Source organism: Apis cerana, linkage group LG5 (genome assembly GCF_029169275.1).
Source record: "Apis cerana isolate GH-2021 linkage group LG5, AcerK_1.0, whole genome shotgun sequence".
NCBI classification, from domain to species: domain Eukaryota; kingdom Metazoa; phylum Arthropoda; class Insecta; order Hymenoptera; family Apidae; genus Apis; species Apis cerana.
In genome coordinates, this window is record NC_083856.1 from 5345596 (window position 1) to 5359278 (window position 13683).

Below are 13683 nucleotides of genomic sequence, written 5' to 3' on the forward strand. Positions count from 1 at the left end.
TATTGTTTTTAATTCGATCAATTTATAGAGAGAAACAACGCGTTCGTTCGAAACATTTCTCTTTGACGACGTGTAAATTATAATTAATTTTTTAAATTTCTGTAAACAGGATTTATTCTGAATGTAACAAAATCCAAAAGAAATTTCCCGATCGCGTTCATTCATTATAAAAGCAGAAAATCGTTTCGAGAATTACATCGAAATCGACTGGTCATCTCATTCTACTCTGGATTTTCACGATAATACATATTTATACATCCCCTGTGGAAATATCTTTTCCAGAAAATTAAACGAATCATCCTTGTTCCATGCTGAATTTAATAAGCTTTGCATCTTTTGCCAACGTAATATCATTTTTTAATGACACTTTTTTTTCTTTTATTATCTTGACACGTGAGAAGAGCTTCTATTTAAGAATAAAGTTAAAAATTATTCTATTCAAAAGTTAATTTGAATGACGATTCCTGAAAGTTATTCTATCGAATAAGAGAGAGAAGAAATTCATTCGAAGTAATAATATTAAGTTTACCTGATCGCATGATAAAGAAATTCGAGGAAACGTAAATCCTGTCTAAAAGCTAAAATTACTACTTATCCGGATTAATTAATGGTTAACTTCGTACAAATTCTTGTAAAAATACATTCAGATTAAATTTTTAAGCTTGGTTTTTTAGATTTTTAATTTTTCGAATTTTACAGCAACACTTTACGGGTAAAAATATAATATTTTTTTTTCTCTCGCTGTAAATATTCACGAGCACTTTCAGATCGTTAAAAACTAAACGCAATCGATTTCAACCTCGCCATCAACCTTTTCCTGCGATCCGTTTTTTCTTTGCACAATTTTTGAAAAACGAATAAAGGAAAATTTCCCATGTGTACATACGTAAGAACGATATGAATAGCAAAAAGGTGCTGTTTCGGTGAACATTTTTCTCGATATATTAGAAGAAACGTATTAGGGTTCGTTATGGAACGATCGATCGTTTTGTCTGATTTTATCTCTCGATATTTTGAAAAAGAATGGAACATGTTTAACATGTTCACTGTGTGCGCATCGTAAATTTCAGTCGACAAGGTCCATGTACGGTATATCGATTTTTTTCCATACAATAACCCAATACACAGAGTGTTTGGCTAGATATATTTAAAAACTTGAGACGTGATTCTTCAAATATATGATATTTTTCTTCAAAGTAAGATTCAACGATGGGAAAAAAGTTGAATTTTCAATTTTATTTTTTATTGACACAATTGAAAATCGACGAAAATACTCCTGGACACGAACAAGTCTCTACGAATGAACGAACGTAGGACACATCAGCGAATAGCACAGTGATCCTCAAATTCACCAATTTATTTCCTATATAAATTGTAGAAAAGAAGGTTAGAAAAAATGATTACCTTATATCCTCGTAAGCAATATTTTTTCCAAAAATAAACGTATCTATCGGATAATACAAATGTTTTAATCTGGAAACTCGATTAAACCTCGATTAAAATTAGAAAAACTTTAAACCGTTATAACTCCGAAGATAATCATTTGCGGTCAACGAATGACGGATCATCAGAAGCGCGGAACCTTGCCCTTTAAAATGCTTTTTCGTTTATCCCGATACAACTTCCGGTTCTCGAGATATCGTCGTGTAAAGAGAAACGTAATTTTTAACCGTTTACCATCTCCGTCCTTGTCGCTTACTCGGACCTCTCGCTCGCACCTCGTCTCACTGACCTGTCCCAAATTGCAGACAAGCGGCAGACGCGTTTCTTAGATGACCGAAAGAACGTAGTACGTAATTCGAGGAAAAAATATAGGTCATTGGATCGTGGGCCCATTCATAATTTCTCAAACGCTGTAGAAATTATAAATCCTTATATCTCGGCAACCAATCGAGATATCGGGATGAAACAAAAAGCAATTTCAATGGTATCGTTTCCTCCGTTTCCCGAGTAGATTTTGATCGACAAATTTTCACTTTCTTTTTCTGCTTTTTATATAAGAGATTAAAGTGTGATTTTATATAATATAGGTAATATAGATGTATTAAATTTATTTCATACTTATAGATTTTATAGGATAATAAATAGGCAAAGTATAAATATTATTTCGATATCGTTACGTGTTTTGTTAATACCTAGTCGATTAAATTTAGAAGACGATAAGTATCGTTGCGTTTGAAGATCACTGTGCTCCTTGTTATTTGAGTTACTCTTCATTCGTTCGTAGAGAGGTTTGCTGATGTCCACCGGATATTTTCGTCGTTTGTCGATAAAAAAGCAAAACCGAGAGTAATTTTTTTTTTATTCTTCATTTTTTTCCCCCCTAAATTTTGTGATTTTTTTCATGGTACGTGATACATTACAGTATAATTTGGAAAATTTTTCGATATAAACGTTCATCAAGACACAGACGATCGGACGATAAAGAATTTCGTTCTTAGATCATAATTTCACGATCATAATGGAAAATTTTCATTAACGTAATGTCCACATCGCTAGGATTGAATAGCAATTTCATCTGATCTATCTTGGGCGAAATGCGGTCTTATTTCGTGATTATTCTCAAAGCATTATATCTAAAATTTATTGAAACGTCACAAATATAATCACGTATATCCGCTTGACACTGCTCAAAGGACAATATTCGTTTCCCCAAAGAGGGAATTACTGTTTGATATAATAGCAGATAATTTGCACAAAAGAATAATCATTCGATATTCTTAATAATTGACGTTTCATTCGTTTTTAATGATAGGAATTTTTATTATAAAACCGTAATCCCTCAGCCGTAGGACGATATAAAATTATATTAAAAGTCGTAGGACGCCTTCTGTTTCCTATACAAATTTTTAGAATTTATATATATTTCTCCATTTGTTGTATATAATGTCTATAAAAGTTTCACACACGGAGAACTTTTAAACGTTTAGGTAAAAATTTCTTCAAGTATATTAATATTGAATGATTAATTTATGTTTAAAATTATTTATGATTTAATTTTATTAGAAAAATATCTTTAATATTTTTAAGCCATTGGTCAATTGTTCTACGTATGATATAGCATGTAGAAAAGAAAGGAAATCAAGAGAAAATTTTCAAAAGTTTTTCTATTGTTTAAAATAATTCCGTTAAGAATAATTCCAGATGATTATTCTTTCTTCTTTCTTTCACCGCAAATATTGATAATTATTCTCTGTAATATAAATTTTCTCATCTACCAACCAACTTTGAACGGAAGAAAAGGAAGAAAGTATTTTCAAAATTCCACCTGTAATTTCAACGATTGAAAGTGTATTTTTACACGAATTAAAAAAGAACTAAAAATTAAAGATTCTATTCGAAAAATAAATAGTGAGATTTATATAATTTTTAATGATTCAAATCGACAGAAGTTTTTATAAATTTATTTACAAAGAAACGAAGAAAAATTATTGCGCGGATTTTTTGAAAAGGAATATTTTTTTCAAGAAAATACATTTCTTATGATCTTATTGTTAAGTTGATTTGCGATAAGATTCAATCGTTTTCCGTGAAAAAAACAAATACTTTCGTAACACAAACAGGTACAACTTAATCGTATTTGGTGAAGCATCTTCTTCGAAGAAATGAAATACGTGCTTTGAATATTAATTCGAGATACAAGTCCTGTTTAGATAATTTTACCAAAATTCAAAATAATTTTATTCATAATTTATTCTTTACATCCAAATATCGATTTGTTTTTAATGTACATCATTAATTATCTCGTATTAATAATTTATCAGATTTGTATAAAATTGCGGTTTAATAATTGATCAACTTTCACGACGTGAATAAATAATTAATAATTTTATTGTTATTGAAATCGTTTTCGATAATAAATAAAAGCAACGCTACGTAGTAATTTTTTTTTTATTTAATTACTTTTTCTTGTTTCTTCATTAATAATGAAAAACGTATAAATTTTTTTTTTTAAATCAAACATCAAACAAAGCTCCTCTTTTTTTTTATCGTATCAAGTGGACGAATCGAATTTAATAATAAATAAGGCCGCGCGTGTTTCAGCGACAAGGAAGAGGATTGGAGCGAAAATAACTAATCATCGTTGATTCGGCAGATGATAACCAGCTGCCCCGCTCTCAGATATTCCGATTTAACGATTTCCAGTTCAAACAAGGCAAAGAAACGTGTTAAGGAAAAACAAACGGAAGGAGACGAAAAGAATATTAAAAAATTCTTTCTCTCGTCGTCCATGAAAAAAAATTAAAAGTTGGAAACAAAGTTGGAATAAATTCTTGTTGGAAAAATTTCCAAGAAACGTTACAACGATTACAAACTTCTTTATTGCGTTTAAAATTGTGATTTCTCAATTTAAATTTCCCGCTAAAAAAGAGAAAAAAACAAAGAAAGAAAGGAAAATATAAAATAATATAAACTCGATCTTCCGTCTTCCCATTCTAGATTCTATTTCTAACGTCTCTTTCTATTTCGTTTCGCGGCTTGTAATTCGCAAAAGAATATCAAGGTGGATAAAAGCAGACCGATGAACAACAATAAAAAAGCCAAGACGTAATAGCCGAGGGACAACTTGTGTATTTTCACGAAATCCTCCGTCTCTCCCTCGTTGTACAACGTAACGAAGTACTTCATCTCGTCTATCCAGTGCTCGGGCAATCCCGCCTCCGCCATCCTCAACAACACGAAATTAATCCTTTCCGCGTACGGTGAATGCAATTTTAAAATGTACGAAATTCTATAAGTCATCGCGCACTCGTCGACCATGTACAACGAAGACTTTTCACGATCGTTGAACCGTCTGTGAGGTAATAGTTGCATATTGTACAACCTGGTCATCGAGATCTTATCCTCGGTCAACACGATATTTTTCGTCGATCGTTGAAACTCGATCACTTGAATTTTCTCCCACAGGTCAGAGCCAACGAACGCTTGCTTCAAGTTCTCGTACTTGGTGATCATCGTCTTCCCGGATCTCACCACCTCGTCCACGGTGCGATACTGATAATAATGGAAAGGCTTGTTCAAGCTCGAGACCAGAAAACTTTGATACAGACCGCTTATGATGAGATTGAAGAAAAGTATGCCGGTCAACAGAGCTCTTTCGGCCGTGTACTCACTGTCTCGGATAGGGTAGCAAAGGTACTCGAAGAAAGTGAAGAATTTTTCCACTATCCGAGGAATTTCCGGCGGCTTTCCACCCACCGATTCCCCACGAACGTGCACACCCTTCGCTCTGCTCCCGATAATCCTCGTATCTCGATTATTCGAGGAAGTCGGTGACCGACGTCGGAACAACGAGCTCAGATACCTCACCAGCCGCCATAACAACGTGATCAGGACGTTGTACGTTATCAATACGAGCCACAAGTGAGCTCGGAAAGGGAAGAAGAACACGTACATATTGGGTATGAAGCCGTAATTGGTCATCACGAAGCATATCTTGTCCTCGTACATCGAAGCCGTGAATTGAAACTTTTGGAAACGGTCGTAAGTCTTGACGAAAAATCCCGTGATGCACATGTCGGTTATTCCACGCTCTATATCCTTGATCAGGAACGAGAACGGGTCTCGTTTGATGTTTCTCTTCCTCACCGCTTTGATGTTGAAACTCGCGCGCATCGCCTTCTCGAGGACGAACAACGCTTTCGCGTCTATTTTATCCAGCTTCAATCTGTTCCCCCGATCGTACGAGATTCTCATAAGTAGGGATTCGAACACCGACACGTTCACGGGATAATGATTCAAGTTTTCAAAATTTTCGAACAGCCGCCCGGATCCCACGATCTCGCCCCGACCTGCCCCCCTCGAACCTTCGCCCAGACACGTTTTGTACACGACGCCGTACTGATCCTCGTGCCTCTCGAAAGGTTTGTACCTGAGCATGCAGCGAAAATCGTCATCGGCCGAGATCACTATCACTCTGTAAGCGTGATACCGCTTCCACAACGTCTCGAAAACGTCCCTCCAAACGACGATCCCCGCCTGTGCTCTCCCTGCCGTGGACACGATCAAGTATTGATCGTTCGAGTTCCAAACGTCCCAATAAACGAAGATCACGTCGAGATGGTCGATCGCGAATAGCCAAGTGATTCCTTCCGATTCGTTGTTCCAACGACAGGATTTAAGAGGATCTCTCGCGGTGCTCACTTTGTAGGTCTGGATCGAATTCTCTCTGATATATCGGAGAGCAGCGTCGATGGGGGCCGATTGAAATTTCGTCAATATGACAGAGATGGTGAGGGGTTGAAACTCGGGGGATTGGCGGATAAAATTCAACACCAGCCCCAGGTTGTCGATCTCCTGCCCGGATAACTGGTTATTCTCGATATTCTTGAATTTATCGTGGAACCAGGAGTGCCTCGTCGAAGAGCAAGGTTTGATCAAGATGAGGAAGGAAAAGTATATCGGATGCATCTCTCTCGTTGGGATCGTTTCTTATCGATCGCATCACTTGCTTTTTCTTTTTCTTTTAAGGAGATTGGAAGGCTCGTCGATCCCTTCGAAGATGGAAGAAGTCGAGAGTTGGTTTTAATAAAACTCCTTCCTTCGATGAATCGAGTCCAACCGTCTGACGAGTCTGTTTTAAAATTTCTTTTATAACGGTATAGACGAACGATCATTTGTTATAAAGGTGAGATTAAAACGGTTCTATTAATACTTGTTCATTATTTATAACGATTAGATCCACGTCGATTAATTCCGCCATCATTTGTTACCGATGTGTGCAAATCGTGGTTGTTAATTATTAATAACAAAGAAAGAAAGAAGAAGAAGAGAAAGAAAGGGGTTACACGGTTATTCGAAGAGATTACGCGAAGAACTGGATATGTTCTCAAACTGAGAAAGTTTAGAGAGAGAAATATGCGCCTGTTCGTATATAGGAAAAAATGAAGTTCCTACAGGAGGAAAGGTGATCGAAGATTAAAATCGGAGAGATTGAAAAGTTGTGATTATAATGATTCAATGTTTGCCGGTAAAAAGATATATCCGAGCGGGTGAATCGTATCGTAAATCATCCCATACGACGAACAGGATCGATAAATGCGACCATTTTACACCACTGATTACTGTTATTTCTAATTTTTCTCCGAAGTTGGCGATGCGAAAAACGTGATGAACGACTTACTCGTTGATTTCTTAGGTCACGCGAGTGGTTCGTGAAAAATGGCGGGAAAATACAGTGTTTAAAAAGAAGCGATCGTTACCTCGTAACCTCCTTTAAAACTTTTCTGGAAAATTTTTTTTTATCGCCTTGAAATCTCGAACGAGTTGAATCGAAGAAAGGAGCGACTTTTCAACGACTTATGTATTTTTCTTCCGTGCACGCGTAATTCAATTTGACGTGTATCCACGTGTATTAATATGTTTGATGGCAAGAATGAATATGGAATTATCTTGAAAATGAAGAGACCCGTCTTGTTTTAAATCATCCGATATTATCCGATGTCGAAAACAAGAATCGAATTATTATATTTTTTCCCCCCCTTTTTTTCTCCACTCGCTCGATCAAACGTGATAAATATCGAATGAAAATGTGAAAAACGAGAGGGGAAAAAAAATGATCGATAATATAGATGCAAAACAAAAAAAAAAAAAAGAAAGAAAGAAAAAAACATCACGAGAGTGAAAGAAGCATTCGATGAAATAAACGCGTGCACTCGCTCTTCCCTCCCTTTCTTTCTCCTTATTCGTTCGATTAATCGTCTTTTTCTCGTTCAATTAACCATCGAACACGCGTGAACGGGTTTGATTCGAGAGGGGCAAAAGAGAAAAGTGAAAAATGGAGCAATTAAACTCCTTTGTATAACGTGAGACATTAGAGACGCGAGACATGGAAAAAGAAAAAAGAATTCTTCGTATCCTTTTTTTTCTCTCCAACTTTTTTTTTCACTTTCGGGAACATAGATTCGAGTCTGACTAAATTTTCCTAACTTTATTGTTGTTGCGACGGGGTGGAAAGATTTTACGCGATTTTCATCCATTTATTTCTCCCTGCTGTGTTTACCTCGAGAAAATCGGCCAAGCATTTCCCTCTCATTTGCCACGTTTCGACAGATCATTAAGTTTGAAAGTAGAATATTATCTCGCTCATTTCCATCGGATATTTGTCAGGAATTCTCTCTCTCTCTTGTATCTTTTCCCTCTCATTCTCCCCAATTATCATTATTTTATCAACCCGTTGATTCGGATAAGATCCTTTCGTTTGTTAATTTTTTTTATTTCTTCTCTCTCTCTCTCTCTCTCTCGTTTAAAAATTGAACGATTTCGGTTTAACGATTCGGAAATATTTGCAGATACTTAACCTTAACTTTAATAATAAATTTAATAAAAATTAATTAAACCTTCCCAAGTACCACTTGCCCGACCAATTCTAAGAGATATACGGATCTACGGATTTTAATTAAAGAATACAAGGGAATGACAAGAGAGTAATTAAATTTAATGAATCGCTGCATGTCACTTCTTTAACCGTGCTTAAACGGAATTTAATACGGCAAAATTCGCTGAATAATCCGTAGTAATTAAATATCTCATCGATCAAAGTAATCGGTGTACGAGTGTGAAATATATTGGCTCGTTTAAAAATTAGAGAGGAACGAGGACCGACATGAAATAATCGCTCGACAATATTAATCGACAGCTCATAAACAACAATAATCGGGTTTTTACATAATAATTCTATAAATACATGCGCCGTGCACGCGTTAATATCGAACATTTTCAATTTTTCGGATTTTATTTTTAGACTTATTTTCTCAAAAAAAAAAAAATTCGTTTTTACTCTTACTCCATTATTTCAAACCTCCCTCCTTAATATTACAAAAATTTTCGTCCTCACTGATTCAATATTATTAATCAACCTGATCCTTTTTTTTTTTTAATCCCAAAATAATAATTTTCTTGCAGAAAATTGGATTACACGGTCCACGTGTTTCTTTTTGGCCTAAATTTAATCGAAAGTTAAATCATAAACTTGATCACGTTGACCAAGATTTAAATATAAATTTTTCCCCGAGACAACTTTCGATGTATTTCGACGATCCTTGAATGTCTCGATTGTCCTGCCCCGCTTTTTTCTTGGCGCGCGTGATTCGAATTCGAAGAAAATAACGATTGGAAAGGCAAACAAGGGACACGCACGATCGAGGAGGACTTGGCGATAATCAAGCCAAGGAAGTTTTTGATCGAACGCGACGAGGACGGGTGAATTGTCTCGAAAAGACGATGGATAAATAGGGATGCGGAGTAAACAAGGCATGATTGCCTATTTCACGACGCTTCTACGTAGCGCGCATTATTTGCATTCGAGGGTTAAAGCGCTTAAGGATATTTACTGGCGGAGAATATTCGAAAGAAAGATTATTGTTATCGTTTAAAAGGGATTGATGCAAATATTTGCGATATATTGGAAAGATTTATTTTCGAATGATTTCTCTGATAACTCTTAAATTTTAATTCTTGTTGAAATGGGCAGTTCTTTAAAAGAAAAAAAAGAAAAGAAAGTAGAAGGGAAGTGTAGATTTTTCGAATTGGAAATCCAAAGGATCTCCGTTTTTGTGAGATCTCGAAGAGATTGTTTGAGAAGCTATTAAGTAATTATTTAGAACGACCGTGTGATCCGTGATGCAATTTAGCGGACGGAAATTTGCATATCGATTTGTAATTATTATTACCGGGACGCAGTGATTCGTGGAATAATTCAAATGGAAGAATTTTCGAGTCATATTACAGAATCTAATTTAAACTTGTAATCTCTTTACTATTCCCATTAGTATTTCCCTGATAGCATGATTCCCAATAACAGTGACCTATAGGATGATTCAAATGGAAAAGTTTTTCAATAATATCTCATCTAAAGTTGCGATTTCGTTTTAAACGGTTCGAGGTAATAATAATGCTGGCTATTATTATCCTTGTTATTATTATTTTTTTTTTTCATCACAAATACTCGTCGAATCACGGAGCTCGACGAAGGAAGGAAAGACAAGTTTCGAATTTCGAAGAAAGTTCAAGATTTTTGAATATTTTCTAAAATTACGAGAATTTTAATAAAATTTAACGTCTCTTTTAACGCACGACAAATTCATATTTCCCCGCGACAAAGTTTGTCAAAGTTTGGCCAAGTACAAAGTGTACTACAAACTGAAACATGGAAGAAAGAGAGTCGAGGTCGAATCAACCCTCGAAGATGGAAGGGAAGAGGAAATACGGATATTAATACCGACGATGAATCTTGTTTCTTATAAATGGAGAGAGAATGTTATTATAAAATGCGAGATCGATGAGTATTAAATCGATACACGGATAAATATTACCTTTCTCCGCTCGTCCCTCCAATTACATTTTAATAGATATATATTAATTTCGTTGCAAGTGCAGAGGATGTGCTATTGATGATGGTAGAACGATGGAGATCCCCGTTGAAGTTGAATTTGACAGACTACTTGCATTACTATGATAACGATAGAAAGGAGAGCTATGGGATATATTCGTAATTTATTTATTTATTTATTTATTTATTTTTAATAAATTGCCAGATTACGTTATAATATAGATTTCAATTTGTATTCCATTACTTTTCGCAATTGAAATTATTGGTAAAGAAAAATGATGTTCCATGATAATTTTCAAATATTAATAACAATTTTTAATATTAAAGCCGTATTAAAAAGAGATTTAAAGAGGTATTAAAGATTCGTATATTTTGTATTTGTATAAAGTTTATAAATTTTTTATCGTTCGTTGCGACAGATTTTTTTCAACCAAATCTTGATTCGCTTTTTAAAAATAAAATATTATTATACGTTACATGCATACATCACGTTTCCTCTGATAAAAATGTTTTTTTTTTCTTCTTCTTTTTTTTACGGAAAAATGTGGGAGAATTATATTGCGAGTATAAATTAAAACGAGGCGATAGATCGTATGCATTAAGGGAAAAATCTATAATCTACGTAAAATGTAGAAATGAAACGCCATACCATTAATGTTTAATTCATCATCGTCCGAATAGCAGATGGGGCATGACGAATCGCGTGGTTCTATACGTAATCGTTCAGGATTTTAATCAGACACGTTGATTTTCAACAGGGGGACGATTGGAAAACGTGGATACAGGATGTCAAAGAGACAAGAGGAGTCTACGATTATTATCAACGATGACGTATCGATGCGCTATCAATTTCAATGGATAACAATTCAATAGATCAGAACGATTCAGAATTTTCGAATTGGGGAATAAAGAGGGAACGAAAATTCGGGACAAGCATATTATGGCAAATATTTGAGAACCGATGCAAGGTTCTTGTTTCAACGTCGAATAAATATCTCATTCACGTTGGCAATTGTCTGGGGAATCCACGAGCTTAAGAATTCCTATAATAACGAATAGACTTATATACGTCATACATTATATTTTTTCAACAATTTTCTTTTATTTTAGAGATACAATTACTTTTCAAACTGTCATCATTTCCAAAAATAAAACAATTTTCGATCATTTTAATATTTGATCACTTAAATCTTATATAATTTGATATTTATCATTCTTATATATTCATTCTTGCGTTCTACTTAATTTTTAAATATATGTCTTCTTAAACTATCATGTTATCAGAATTGCGTTAAGAGATAGAAAATGTATGTATATCATAAAATTATAAAAATATATATATATATATATGTATATTTTATAAATATAGTGCATAGAACTTATATAATAATAAATACGCAGCATATATAAAAATATACAGACAATTACTTCTTCTTTTTTACCCTTTATTAAAAAAATTTTCGATTTTCGGTTCATAATTTTATTGCCACAAGCGTTACAATATTTGTCATTAGAATTTATGAAGTAAGACAAGGAAAGTAAATAGTGAGAAAAGGACAGAGATAGTATAAAAATATGGAAATCAGCGCCATCTTCAGAGTGCCGCAAATGAAACACAAAAATAAAGGACAGAAAATAGTGGAAGAAGGACAGAGATAAAATAAGAATTTTCTACTAGCGCCATCTCTCGAATATCAAGAAATATTAAGTTTGGGCGTTTTTCAAAGAGATGGCGTTACTGGTCAAAGTCTTTAGAAATTTCTGGCATTAAGTTTCAGCATTTTTTAAAGAGATGGCGACACTAGTTAAGGTCTTTTAAATGTTTCTGGCATCAAGTTTCAGCATTTTTTAAAGAGATGGCGACACTTGTTAAGGTCTTTTAAATGTTTCTGGCATCAAGTTTCAGCATTTTTTAAAGAGATGGCGACACTAGTTAAGGTCTTTTAAATGTTTCTGGCATCAAGTTTGAGCACTTTTCGAAGAGATGGCGCCACTAATTAGTTCCTTATATTTGAGAGATGGCACTAGTGATCAATTCTTTATCTTCCATCTTTCTTCTATTATTTTCTGTCCTTTATTTTTGTGTTTCATTTGCGGCACTCTGAAGATGGCGCTGATTCCCATATTTTTATACTATCTCTGTCCTTTTCTTACTATTTACTTTCCTTGTCTTACTACCATAAATTGTAATCGCAAATATAAACACTTGTGATAGTTTATGAGAATGTTAATATATGTAATTTATATTGTACATATATCAGAATTACTTCCCAAATATTCAAATAAAATACTTAGGAAATAATTAATTGTATATTAATTTTTTTTATTTTCTTTGGTTATAGTATTTTTGATTTCCGCATAAAAATATTTCATGCTAATATACGATATATATGTATATATGTTGCATATATAAAAATTAAATTTATTCAAGTTTTGAAAATATGTTTGCAATTGACATAATATCTAAAAACATTTAAATTTTTTAGAAAGTTATGTATGATGCTATTATATATTTTATTCTAATATAATGTTAAATATTTTCAACAAAATTCATTTTAAATTTCATTTCTCTTAACATTACCAATTTCAATGATGAAAAGGTTTATATCCTTTCACATTAATATTTCTAATTTAATTTTTTCTTTTTTTTAATTTACTGCATTATTTTTTATATAAAAGAGTCTTTCTCTTGAGAATTCAATAAAAGAATTTTATTATTTAACAATTCTTATACTCGAACTGATCAATCTCGAAATTGTAAAAGAATCCAATACGAGATGTCGTATATTTATAGTAGAAAATTTGACTTAATTTAATAAATCGTACGCAATTTCTATAAATAACTAATTTTCCATATCCGCGACTTGTTATACTCTATTCTCCACTCAAGAGTTAAATTTTATTTCTGTTACATGAAAAATAGTGCGCAAAAAATATAAGTTTTTATCATATAAAATAGGAAACGAAATAGAAAGGATAAAAATGAAAAATTGATAAAAATAACAACGATATTTTTATTCTTTATAAAAATATTTTTTTTCTTCCATATTACTTATTATATAATATACTTATTCTTTGTATCAAATTTTTTGATTTTAAGAATAGATGATTTTTCATTTATAAAATTTTCTAAACCAAAGATTTCAAAAATTAAAAAATTAATCAAAACGAAGATAGAATAATACATAGAAATTCAATTATTATATAGTACAGGTAATAATTTTTTTATTTTATTGTCTAAAAGTTTATCAATTTGTTCTACTTGTATTACTTGAAACACAATTCAATATAAATTTAATATAAATATGACAGAAAATAGTTGTTTTATGTTGCCATTACATTGATATTTTTAT

At 33.1% G+C, this 13683-nt stretch overlaps 1 protein-coding gene across 1 annotated transcript; it reads right to left on the bottom strand.

Moving 5' to 3' along the window:
• Positions 1–3877: 3877 nt before the first annotated feature.
• Positions 3878–6578, bottom strand: LOC133666185 (uncharacterized). Its single transcript, XM_062075854.1, has one exon. The coding sequence runs from the start codon at positions 6409–6411 to the stop codon at positions 4450–4452; it is 1962 nt and encodes a 653-aa protein (XP_061931838.1). The 5' UTR covers positions 6412–6578; the 3' UTR covers positions 3878–4449.
• Between the last annotated feature and the right edge of the window lie 7105 nt (positions 6579–13683).

Excerpts from the sequence above, each read along its gene's own strand:
- LOC133666185 (XM_062075854.1), bottom strand. The coding sequence starts at position 6,411 with ATGCATCCGATATACTTTTCCTTCCTCATCTTGATCAAACCTTGCTCT.